At 36.2% G+C, this 13,069-nt stretch overlaps 1 protein-coding gene across 7 annotated transcripts in view; it reads left to right on the plus strand.

The window, feature by feature from the left end:
• GckIII (Germinal centre kinase III) overlaps positions 1-13,069 on the plus strand; it is a 92,167-nt gene that overhangs the window by 72,679 nt on the left and 6,419 nt on the right. For 6 of the 7 annotated variants that reach the window (XR_016458104.1, XM_090115680.1, XM_090115685.1 and 3 more), the window contains 8 exons: positions 6,197-6,489; positions 6,777-6,922; positions 7,445-7,653; positions 8,096-8,211; positions 8,740-8,919; positions 10,557-10,652; positions 11,405-11,515; positions 12,113-12,180. Coding sequence is in view for 6 of the 7 variants with exons in the window: in XM_090115680.1 (XP_089971806.1) it covers positions 6,197-6,489; positions 6,777-6,922; positions 7,445-7,653; positions 8,096-8,211; positions 8,740-8,919; positions 10,557-10,652; positions 11,405-11,515; positions 12,113-12,180 (1,219 nt within the window). In the remaining variant the exon portion in view is untranslated. Of the gene's footprint in view, positions 1-6,196; positions 6,490-6,776; positions 6,923-7,444; positions 7,654-8,095; positions 8,212-8,739; positions 8,920-10,556; positions 10,653-11,404; positions 11,516-12,112; positions 12,185-13,069 lie in introns of all 7 variants that reach the window. The other variant, XM_090115674.1, reaches the window with a different exon arrangement.

Below are 13,069 nucleotides of genomic sequence, written 5' to 3' on the forward strand. Positions count from 1 at the left end.
ATAAAAAAGTTTGATGAGTATTTTGGTGCGAAGCCAAACTTAACATTAGCGAGATATAACTTTTTTATGCGCAATCAAGAAGTCGGTGAATCTATAAATCAATATGTAACTGCGCTAAGATTATTGAGCAAGACCTGCGAGTTTAAAGCATTGGAGGAAGAACTGATACGCGATCGGATCGTGTGTGGTATTAATAATGCTATGGTTCGTGATCGTCTATTGAGAACGGATGATTTATCTTTAGAAAAATCGATAAAAATTTGTCAAGTCGACGAGTTGTCTCACGACAGCGGTCGGTTGTTGGATACGCGTGGCTCGGATGGAAACGTTAGCCATGTGGACATTGTCGGCGTCGGAAGCAAAGGCGATGGAGCGGCCGCGGCGTGGCGTGGGCGTGGGCGCGGCGGCCGAGCGTGGCGCGGCGTGACGCGCGCGCCCCGCGACCGCCCCGACGAGCATCGCGCTTCCACCTCGGCGACGGGCTTCTGCCCCAGATGTGGGGGGCAATGCGGTTATTCTACTAAGTGTCCGGCTATTTCGGTGCAGTGTTTTGTGTGTGAAAATTATGGTCATTTTGCTAGAATGTGCAAAGTAAAAAAAAGTGTTAAAAAGTTACACGATATTAGTGTGCTAGAAAATAACGTGGACGAAAACTGTGAGTCATTTTTTATATCCGTTCTTAATAATGTTTGTGAAATCAATGGTTTGTCGAATGACTGGTTTGAGATTCTTATAGGCGAGTACGGCCCTGAGAAATTTAAATTGGATTCTGGGGCCGATATAAATGTTTTGTCGTATAAACGATTCTTACAATTAGGCTATAAGTCTAATATTTTAACTATTAACAAAAATATTAAACTTCAATCGTATAGCGGTGATTGTATTCCCATTCAGGGAACTTGTTATTTAAAATGGTGGCATAAAAATATTCAATATGAATTAAAATTTGCAATCGCTGATATTGATTGTCAAAGCGTGTTGGGATTGCAGGCGTGTTTAATGTTAGGATTAATTAAAAGAATTCATTCTTTACATATATCGGGTAATGAAGATTTATTTAGCGGATTGGGATGTTTACCGGGTGAATATCATATTGTTGTTGACAATAGCATAGCACCGGTTATTTGTGCGCCACGCAAGGTGCCTTTAGGTTTGCGTGATAAGTTACAGGGTGAGTTAGATAGAATGTTACAATTAGGCGTGATAAGAAAAGTGTCACATCCCACTCCTTGGGTTAATGCGTTAGTTGTTGTGGCTAAGAAAAACGGTAATTTACGTGTGTGTTTAGACCCGCGGCCTCTTAACAAAGCAATAAAAAGATCACACTTTCAGTTGCCAACCATAAACGAATTAGCTTCTAAAATGAATGGCGCGAAATTCTTTTCAGTTCTCGACGCCAATTCTGGATTTTGGTCAATAAAATTAGATAGTGAAAGTGCTGATTTGTGTACATTTAATACACCGTTTGGACGGTATCAATATTTAAGATTGCCTTTTGGCTTGAACTGCGCACCTGAAATTTTTCATGCAAAAATAAAACAATTATTTGAAGGTCTCGACGGTATCGATTCATTTATTGATGATATAATCTGCTGGGGATCTACTAAGCAAGAACACGATATAAGGTTGAATGCATTATTTAAGAGAGCTAGAGAAATTAATTTAAAATTTAATAAAGATAAGTGTCGAATTTGCGTAAATGAGGTTAAATATTTGGGTTATATTTTTAATAAAGACGGGATGAAAGTTGATACTGAGAAGGTGAGAGCAATCGTCGAGATGCCTGAGCCTAAGGACAGAAAAGGTCTAGAAAGGTTTTTAGGAACGACTAATTTTTTATCTAAATTTATTCCAAATTATTCGGAGCATATCTTTCCGTTAACCAGATTATTAAAGAAAGATGTGTCGTGGTGTTGGGAAGACGGTCATAAAAAAAGTTTCAACGATTTAAAAAAAATAATTAGCTCGGCTCCCGTGTTGGCGTTGTTTGACGTAGGCAGTGACGTAGTGGTGTCGGTGGACGCGAGCAGCGTGGCGCTGGGCGCCGTGCTGCTGCAGCGCGGCCGCCCCGTCGAGTACGCGTCGCGCACGCTCACCGATACTCAAACTAGATATGCTCAAATCGAGAAAGAAATGTTAGCTATCGTTTTTGCTTGTGAGAAGTTTCATCAATATATTTACGGTAAAAAACGCATTTTATTTGAAACCGACCATAAGCCTCTCGAAAGTATTTTTAAAAAATCACTTAATTCAATCCCAGCACGCTTACAACGTATGATGTTAAAAATACAGGGTTACGATTTAGTAGTTACGTATAAACCAGGAAAATATATGTACATTCCCGATACATTGTCACGCGCGCCTCTTCCGGATTTATATGATGAAAACATATGTACGGCAGTGTTGAATCAACTTAAAATGGTTGTTAATAATATACCTATTTCTCAAAGTAAGTTGACGCTTATTAAACAGGAAACAGCTAAAGATGAATTGTTAAATAGATTGTTAAAATGTATATTTGAGGGATGGCCCGATCATAAGTATAATTTAGATTGTGATTTAAGCTATTTTTGGTCTATGAGAGATGAACTGTATTCGGTTGATGGAGTGATATTTAAAAATAAACAAATTTTAATTCCTAAATCACTAAGACACGAAATGTTGTGTATTATTCATGACGGTCATCCCGGTATCGACCACAGTAAGAGACGTGCGCGTGAGGTGTTGTTCTGGCCTGGTATTTCTAAAGATATAGAATTATTTGTTAAGCGATGTAAAGTATGTCAGGAGAATCTAAATAAGCCAAGTAAAGAACCGATGATTCCTATTCTAATTCCAAGCGTTCCTTGGAACAAAGTTGGTACGGATATATTTGAATATCGAAAAAAAAGTTACTTAATTCTTGTTGATTATTATTCAGGATTTATCGAGGTGGGATTGTTAAAAGATACGTCCGCTAATTCTATTATTAACATTTTAAAAGATAATTTCGCGCGTTATGGTATTCCAGAAACAGTTATAAGTGATAATGGGCCTCAATACTCTTGTCGGGTTTTTAAAAGTTTTGCACAAGAATGGGGATTTAATCATGTAACTTCATCGCCATATTACGCACAATCCAATGGAAAAAGCGAGAGGGCAGTTCAAACTATTAAAATATTACTTAAAAAATCAATAGATAGCAATACCGATTTTTATTTAAATTTATTAAGTTTAAGGAATACACCACGCGAAAATTTGGATTCTCCTGCACAGTTAATGTTCAGTCGTCGATTGAATTGTCGATTACCTGTTCACCCAGATTTACTTAAGCCCAGTTATGTAAACAATCATGAGTTTCATCATAAAAAATTAATAGATAAGCAAATAAAATATAAAAAATATTATGATAAGCATTCTAAGCCTTTGTCAGAATTAAGTGTTGGCGATAACGTGATAATGTTAGAAAATAATAATAAACGAATTTCTGGTACTGTAATCGGTCATGCGAACACTCCTCGGTCAAATAATAAAAAACAAAAAAGGTTTATATCGCCGTAATCGCCGACACTTATTGTCAACTTCTTATTCACTTCCTATTATTACTCGTAGTAAGGCAAAATTGTTAAAAGGGGAAGATGTGGTATAATGATATGTACATGTGAAGGTAGTTCTAAGATAATTAACAATAAACAGTTGTCTGCTTGACTTGGAGTTATTAATACGTGTTCCCTGTACATCACAGTGCCTAAGTTTAGGTCGTTCAACCAACCAAACATAGAACAAATTATTTTTCAAATTTTAAGCGTACTGTGTGCGTTGTGTAGGGTCGACTCAGGGTCGATTACATTTTTCTAAAAATGATATATATTAAAGATGCTGCCTATGCTAGAAAAGTATTAAAAACGAATCTAAAGTAGATAGTAACCATTCGAAGTCCATAAATCATGATCGACTAACGTCACCAGCTAAAAGACGGATCGCTGCACCTCTTCCGGGATGAAATCAGCGGTGCGCGAAGATTGATCACGAAATCTATTTATTTTAAATACAATGAATAGTTTAAGGGGGCGCATAAAGCAAAATAACCAATCTTCTATTAGATGATACGTGTAATATGCAAGACCAAATCTAAAAAATAAAATATATATCAAACAAGATGATATGTTCAACGATTCTGTTTAATCAAAAACATAAAATATTAAAATTTACTCGATAAAAAAAAATCACCAAGTTAGCTCTAATTTTCACACTTTAACGTTTTCTACTTGACATGGTAATACTTATTATGATTTTTTTTTCATAAACAATTATATTAAAACATTTGCAAGATATTTGTCAGAGCATTTTGTGTAATTACTTTTAGTTTTGGTTTTATCTGCGATAAACCACTTTTGGCGCTCTTTTTTTCTCGAGATAAACGTTTGATTTTGTCACGATAAAAGTGGTTTATCGCAGATAAAACCAAAACTAAAAGTAATTACACAAAATGCTCTGACAAATATCTTGCAAATGTTTTAATATAATTGTTTATGAAAAAAAAATCATAATAAGTATTACCATGTCAAGTAGAAAACGTAAAAGTGTGAAAATTAGAGCTAACTTGGTGATTTTTTTTATCGAGTAAATTTTAATATTTTATGTTTTTGATTAAACAGAATCGTTGAACATATCATCTAGTTTGATATATATTTTATTTTTTAGATTTGGTCTTGCATATTACACGTATCATCTAATAGAAGATTGGTTATTTTGCTTTATGCGCCCCCTTAAGTTAAAGAATTATGTCCTTCCTTGGTAGATTGGTGTAAGACGACATTTTAAAGTTTGTGTATGTTAGATTAATAGCGTTAAAAACATAAAAAGCTAATGTTTTCAATGTAATTACGATTAATAATAATTAATAAGACATCGTTTACATTAAATTGCTTTTTCATAATCGGTAGTGATTATTTCTAACGCGACAAAGATACTGAACTAATCCAATGGCCCGAAAGTGTGTTTAATCTACTCGGAATGTATCTTAATATGTACTTACGTATCCCGTGTATGTACACAGACGTCGGAACCGTTAATTTTGTTGACGAATACTTCAATGCTGGTGTACTGTTGATAGAGGCCTCAACACCCACTGCGTTACCCTTCAATTGGACCCGCACTGGCTGACAGCCAACATTCAATATTAGCGCCATTCGGGGACCGACTGTATAATGTATATGATGGTATATGTCGCAGGCATCCGGTTGAATCTGCTATTTGATTGAATGACTAAAATACAACTCGTCAAGTTGTACATGTAACATGACTGTGGCTATGTAACAATACGATAAATATTTAGACGTTGAGTGACGCTTTTAAAATAAACGTTCGGCCTAGCCATTCAATTGAATGTCGTCATTCAATAAACGCGCTAGTCATTCAATCAAATAGCAGATTCAACCAGATGACGACGACATGTACACAATACATCACCCTTGTATGTAGCGTGCTATTTGCAAGTTGTAAAGCGCTGGCACCGCTTGAACTTATTTTATTATGTCTGAGGAAATAAAAGTTAGACGGCAATTGCCTTTGGGCTGTTCATCGGACGTGTTTGAAAGTTGCTGTTATCTCGTTTTAAATCTATTGTAAAACTTGCAAGCCTATGATTCTGTGATATTGGTTATTCTTAAAGTTGGACGGCGCTTGATTATAAAATGAGCTTATTTTGCATAAAGGCTTTTGACTCTTTAGTTATCGTTGTTGGGGTAATAAGCTTTTTGCCGTATGCTCTTCTTGTTAGGGTTGATTATCTCGATGAATTTAATGTCATACCAGGTAGCAAGGTCCCTCTTAGAAACTGTTATATTATTAATATAATATTTACTTAGTACATAAAGTTAATCAAACTCGATGATAGGTCCTCGCCCGAGGCATTTGCGCTAAAATTTCAAGTTTCAACTGAAACTAACGTAAAGAAATCAAAACTTGAGCGCTGTTGTTTCACAATTTGTAGTAATTGAATTTGATGTTATATTATAATGTTATTATTATAGTATATCTATGGAAATGTGCTTATTCTGCATTGATTAATAACTATTATTTACGAACGTAATACGAATTTAGCTCATACGCTCACAACCGCATTTTGTAGATATACCGGCCGATATAATTGAGAACCTCCTACTTATTTAAAAAAGTCGGTTAAATAATTAATATCCTTTTATTACAATTTCAGGTGTAGCAGGCCAATTAACAAACACGACAAGCAAACGAAACACATTCGTCGGCACGCCGTTCTGGATGGCGCCAGAAGTGATCAAACAGTCGTGTTACGACAGCAAAGCGGACATCTGGTCCCTGGGCATCACCGCCATAGAACTGGCCAAAGGTGAACCGCCCAACTCGGAGCTGCACCCCATGAGAGTGCTGTTCCTCATACCGAAGAACAACCCCCCGCAACTGACCGGCAGTTACTCGAAGCCGTTTAAAGAGTTCGTCGAGGCGTGCCTCAATAAGGACCCGGAAAATGTATGTAGTCCATTCCGTTTGGCCTCGAGGGGATATAGCGGTCTAGTGGTAGTTCATTTTATGGTGTTTTTTGGCGTGAAATGATTGCTGGAATTTTTCTTTTGGGTTATCTGAGATTTATATTTTCTGTGACATTTTCTTAGTTTCCTTTGTTATTAAATGTATACTTATGCTTTATATGTTATCGCATATATGTATAGATGAATGCAATTAACATCTCAATATAGTTTTCATATAAAAATTATTAAAAATAAAACAATATTAAAAAACTATTTGTAATATTTCAGAGGCCGACAGCAAAGGAGCTGCTAAAATTTCAATTCATCAGAAAGGCGAAAAAGAATTCGTATCTAATGGATCTTATAGATAGGTATAAGAAATGGAAGTCGCAGAGGAGCGAGGAGAGCGAAACGGAATCTGAGAACTCTGACTCGTGAGTACTGCATTGCTACATATTCTTTATAATAAACCTTGTTATATATTTCGAAGTAAATGTTCTGGTTTATGTATTCACTTTTAAATTAACGTGGCAATATTTATCTTTACTATTATAGTATTTGAAAGGATTTTTGTTTATTTGTGTAACCATGAAGAGAGTTTATCGTATGTATGTCTTCTTCTCTCTAGCTTCTTAATAAAACTGTCAATTATAGAAATGATAAGTACGTCGATCGAAATGATTTACCACTGCCCAATTATCCTTTTTTTTAAACTTTTAAAAGCGTCTCTAAATTAAATAAAAAAAAAGACGTGTGGCACTCGGGGACTGCCGCGGTAAAGCTATTGCATAGCATGCCTTCAAGCCACACCTCCGTGCCCGTCGGAGTGGGGAGCGTGAGTTTTTTTCGTTACGGAATTTCTGGATTCGGTCCCCGCGCTCAAGGCCCGCGATAGAAGCTATGCAATAGTAAAATTAGTTTATGTGATATATTAAACTTGAATTTGCACATTACAGCGAAGACATGAGCCGCGGCGACAGCGAAGCGGATGAGCCGTGGATAATGACAGTGCGAGGAGCGGGCGGAGCGCGAGCGTTACACTCGCACGCGCACTCGCACGCCAACTCGCACGCCAACTCGCACTCGCACGCAAACTCGCACGTACACGACGACGAGAAGCGGCGCGTACACGACGATGAAAAGAGACGCGTGCATGATGACCCGCGTGAGTTATCTTTGTTGTTTCTTTTGTTTTACCCGTGTGAGTTATGAGATTTGTTGAGTTCCTTCTCCTTGGTAATGATTTTGGTCCCGATTCAGGGACAATCAATGCTCACTGTGAGAGCTAGATGTGGGGATTTGAATAGATGTGACTGATGACAACGGGGATTTTATTTACAACTAGCTGGGCTCCGCGGTTTCACCCGCATTGCTTCGCTCCTGTTGGTCTTAGCATGATGAAATATATATATAGCCTTATAGCCTTCCTCGATAAATGGGCTATCTAACATAGAATTTTTCAAATCGGACCAGTAGTTTCCGAGATTAGCGCGTTCAAACAAACAAACAAACTCTTAAGCTTTATAATATTATTAGTGAAGATTAGAATTTGATATAGAGTTTTAATAGCATGTAAGTTTTAATTAAAATATGTATGTGTATTCCAGGTCCCGCGTCCCCAACGTCCCCAACGGGCGCGGCGCCGAAGCAGAACGGCGCGCTGCTCCGCGACGAGCCGCCCGCCGACCGCCCGCTCAACAACAACACGCAGGACAAGCAGCCCGTATGTATATACATCATATAGCCGAAGCACAAGCTGCAGTTGAATTTGGAACCTCGATAAATATGCAGAGAACACTTAGTTTTATAAACGTGTAAAATATTTCTCACCGGTCCTGCTCCCTTAATTCATAAAGTGATAATAAAGTGCTAGAACACACGTAGCGAAGGTGCAGTGCTAGAGCGATGTCACTGCGTTGTCTAACATCATACTTGTGACATATCACACGATGCGCTGCGTTTCAACCAGAGAGGAGTAAATGTATTGTAACGTTGTTTATGCATAGCAAAGACACATGCTAGCTTATTTTCATTTGTTTTTGGTATGGTTTAATCACTTTAATCATTGCGGGTGCTGCACCTCAACTTATTGTTTGGTCCAACTCTTATTAATTTAATCACATGCATTTTTCCAGTACATATTTCGTTACATGTAATCTTTATTTCATAAAAAAATATTTGTACATCTGTATATCGCCACATATCAATAAATGTATTTAAAATACTAAACAAATTACTAATTCTATTCCAGTCTCGACAGTCGCCAATCTTATCCACTCCCGTCGAACAGAGAAGCACGAAGGAGCGAGACAGAGAGCGCGACCGCGAGCGGGAGAGGGAAAGGGACAGAGATAGGGAGCGCGAGGAGAGGAAGGAGCGCACCGAACGGGAACACGCGGCCAATAGGGATAGTGGCGTTTATAATAAGCCAGTGAGTTTGGATTTGGAATATTTTTTAAAATTTGAAACTGGAACGTTTAACTTTCGACTGGTTTATGTGTTTCGTTTGAATTTGGAATGATTAAAAAAAGAGAACATTTTTTGATATTTGTTGATTGGTCCATACACAGAACAGTAAAAACATATAGAAGTGCTGTAATGTCTAATTAGTATGAAAACCAGTGTCGCCAAACCCACACATTTAAACCGATAGTTATACAGTACACTACAAGTAAACTATGCCTTTGATTGGACAGCTTAATTTGAGTAAAAACTGACTTAGGTTATAAATTCAGCATTTCAATATGTACCCTAACGCACCATGTTACGGTTTATTTTAGTATAACATCCCTAGGTATATTAGCTGTTTTGTTTCTCATTGCACAGAAATTCCAAATTCGAAAACATTCAGCTACTCCACAACAGAGGGCGTTAGTTTTCGATAGATATAAATTTGAAACGCAACACATAGAGATAAGGTTGAAATTTGTGTAACTCAACATTAATGACATTAACTTGATATTTATCTGATGCTATGCTCTGAGGGATGTCAGCCTTGTTATCGATAATTCACAAATAAATATTTTTTGTGTATTTTTTTTTCTTTCTTTTATATGAGTATAGTATAATGCGTCACATTTTGGAGTATGTTTATTACTACTAAGTACGTCTTTTTATATTATTATTATTAAATAAAAAACGGAATAGAATAGTATAAATCTATATTTACAAAATACAAACAGAAAATATGCATTATTTTAAATCTTGGAACTGCTGTAGGTTTGATGTATCGGTGGCCTTTGTTAGACCGCTTAGTACTGTTCGGCATCCAGTTAACTCGTCACGTTGCATTTATCCATTTCTCTTTTAAATTAGCCTCTTTGGGAAATCTATAAATAAATTAGACAAATGAAAGCTAAGGAAAAATAAAATAAAATTTAATATTTATAATGTTTGTCTTTTCTAAAGTATCGATACTGTCGATATGCACCACAAGCATCACTAAAGCGAAATTCGTTTGTTTATTGCAATAATATTCCAGAAAGTCTTGTTTGCTGTTCAATCTATAATAGTACTAATTTCTTATGGATTAAGGTTCATTTTGACTAGATATTTGTATACAATTTTGACAAATTACGACAAGCGAAGTTATAACATAAAATATAATTAAAATAAATTAAAATAAGACTTACCGACAGTATGAAATGCCTTCATTGCTGATATTATTTCGTCTGCTATCATTTTTGCACTCTTTATACCGAACAACACGTCCTTATTAATGAATAAATATGGAAAAAAGGTTTGACAGCTGACAACCGACTCGAATATTTTTCTGCGCACAACTGAGAGCAAGTAAGGTGATCTAAACTTATCATTGACACGTGGGCCACGCCCACATCCCACTTCTATCTACTTTACTGTTCTGTGGGTCCATATTATAAATGTGACTGTAGATGTGTGTGATTTTAGTTAATAATAACTTTTTGCTAATAAAAATGATATCAATATAGATTTGAAATACCAATCGTTTAGTTATATTTTTGTGTTTATTAAAGTTACAGTCATATGCGCTGTAATAAGCACTTAAAAAGAATTAATTGCTCACCATATTATTGCCATTGTTTCCAGGCGTCACCGTTGGACCACAGAGGATCAAATAACGAAGAGAACAAAGTGCGACGGCACGCCTATCTACAGCAACTTATTTACCCGTTACTCAATGAGGTATTAACATTTTTCTCTTTTATTCTTTATCATATATATAGTCATACTTAATGACAATATTAAGTATAAAAAAAAATATTAATTTTATTATATGATACTACATTTTAATAATTTAAAGACGATAGTATAATTCTTGCACAGTCACCGTAAAATCGTATATATTGGTCCTTCGAGTCGGATAAAATTTGCTATTTATGTACTCTCTGCATAAATTCCCTGTCTCGAATGCAATAGTGCAAGTACTACTTGTGCGAGATCTACGATATTTCACGTTTGGGATGTGAAGTTTTGCTTCTATATGGAACATTGTTAAAACAGAAACTACTCTGCATATAAAAATAATTTCGATAATCCTTTATTTATGTGTTCTTTACTGTCAGGAGAACGATTTTAAGAAAGAAAAGTTTGAATAATAATGGCCTTATTGGCAATTTGTACAATTAAACAATAAAACAGTGAAATCTTATTACATGTAAAGCTGTTGGATTACTAAAAAAAAATTGGGTGTAAAGTCGGTCGAGTCATGTTTTTTCATGCGTGCAGCCGGCTCTATCGAATTATAATACGTTGTCACGTCAATAAACAACGTGTGGCACTCGGGCACTGCTGCGGTAAAGCTATTGCATGCTATGCCTTCAAGCCACACCTCCGTGTCCGTCCCTGTGGGGAGAGTGGGTTTTTTTCGTTACGGAATTTCTGGATTCAATAGCTTAATAAATAAAATAAAATAATAATAATGTGATCCATTGCAGCTATCCCGCAAGCACGGGCCGGGCAGCGCGTCTGCGATCGAAGAGCTGCGACGCGCCTTCGAGCTCGCCGAGCGCAGCGCGCCGCACCTCACGCGCGCGTTCGTGCAGCAGGTACACTGATGCACTAGCTTCAAGCGTAGAGTGAACAGCCCCCCTAGACAAGCGGCTTTCTATTAGCGTAAAGTCTAATAGAATAGATTATGAATGTATGAGATTGACGTAATCAATCGTCGTCGTCGTCGTAATCAAACGTCAATCTCATACATTCATAATCTATTCTATTAGACGTTACGCTAATAGAAAGCCGCTTGTCTAGGGGGGCAGGTACCTTCTAGGGAAACGTGTTCCATGTTAGACCACATCTCAGCTTAACATCAGGCGAGATTGTGGTCAAGCGCTTCCCTATTACTAATAAAAAAAATCCTTACAGCCTGGTACATCTAAACGGCGTGCAGCAAGTATGCGCTGAAAAGATTTCTGAGCAGAGTAAACGCTGCAACAAGCAATAATTGAAATAACTTATTCCGTGCCGATAATGTTAGATTCTGGCGTTGCCAGAACTTGTAAATTTAATATGCTGTTACTGTATGCTAGTAATGTCTGTATTCTAATATTATGTATGTACCTAAAATATTTCTTAACTTTTCCAAAGTTAGATTCACTATGAATGTTTACAATTTATAATTTTGATTTGTTTCCAATGTGCAGGTGGTCCAGAGGGTGGCGACCCAGTCCCACCAGCCGCCGCCCGCACACAACTCGCACCACTGGATGAGGTAGGTACGGTATCCATTTTTGTTTATTCTATTATATTAGTGTTACTAATCTTCCACCCGCAGCTTTAAACTTAATATACATGTTGTATTGTTCTAACTGTAGAATTGCACTGGCTTACTCCTACATTCAATGTGTATATCTATTTCATGGATACACTACACATGTCATTTTCTTTATCATAATATTAGTATAACTTTCCACCCGCAGGTTAAATTTTACAAATTATATACTTAAACCTTCCTTGAAACCTAAAAAAATATATTTATTTATTTATTTATTTATTTGGAGAACACACAGGTACAATTACAAATATAATAAGATAGCATTATTGTAACATTCATTCATATACTAAATATTCCTCGAGGACCGCACTTTCCGTTAGTGATAGCAAAATGAAAATCGGTGCAGAAGTTTAGCCAAATAATATACATACATTCGCAAAAAAAGAACGGTCAGGCGGTTGTTTTAAAAAAAAGTTGTAGAACTAATAAGAATCAATCCCTTCGCAGTTAACATTAATATGAACATGCTTTTATGCATTGCTTTGTTTCTCCCATAAAATAAAGTATAGTAGGTTCTATTTGCTTCAGGTAATTAGACTAATATGTATATTATGTAGAAATTATATTGCTATTATTGCACTCGAATATTATTAAGAAAACACACATAAATTATAATGGTCAAACAGGATGTTTCTGCTAATATTGTTTTCATAACAATGTTGTGCTAACGTGTTTTGATGTGTATTTCCAGAACTTCAGTCATTTTAGCATTTTCGTTATAGCTACTTATAATTTTAGTCTTATAGTCTAAAATAATACAATTGAATGTTTATATTTCCCATTTTAAAACCAAATTATAATAGATGATACTACGTAATAGACCGGG

Source organism: Colias eurytheme, chromosome 2 (assembly GCF_061535395.1).
Source record: "Colias eurytheme isolate Ceu_HAF_F1 chromosome 2, ilColEury1 Martin Lab GWU primary, whole genome shotgun sequence".
Lineage (NCBI taxonomy): Eukaryota > Metazoa > Arthropoda > Insecta > Lepidoptera > Pieridae > Colias > Colias eurytheme.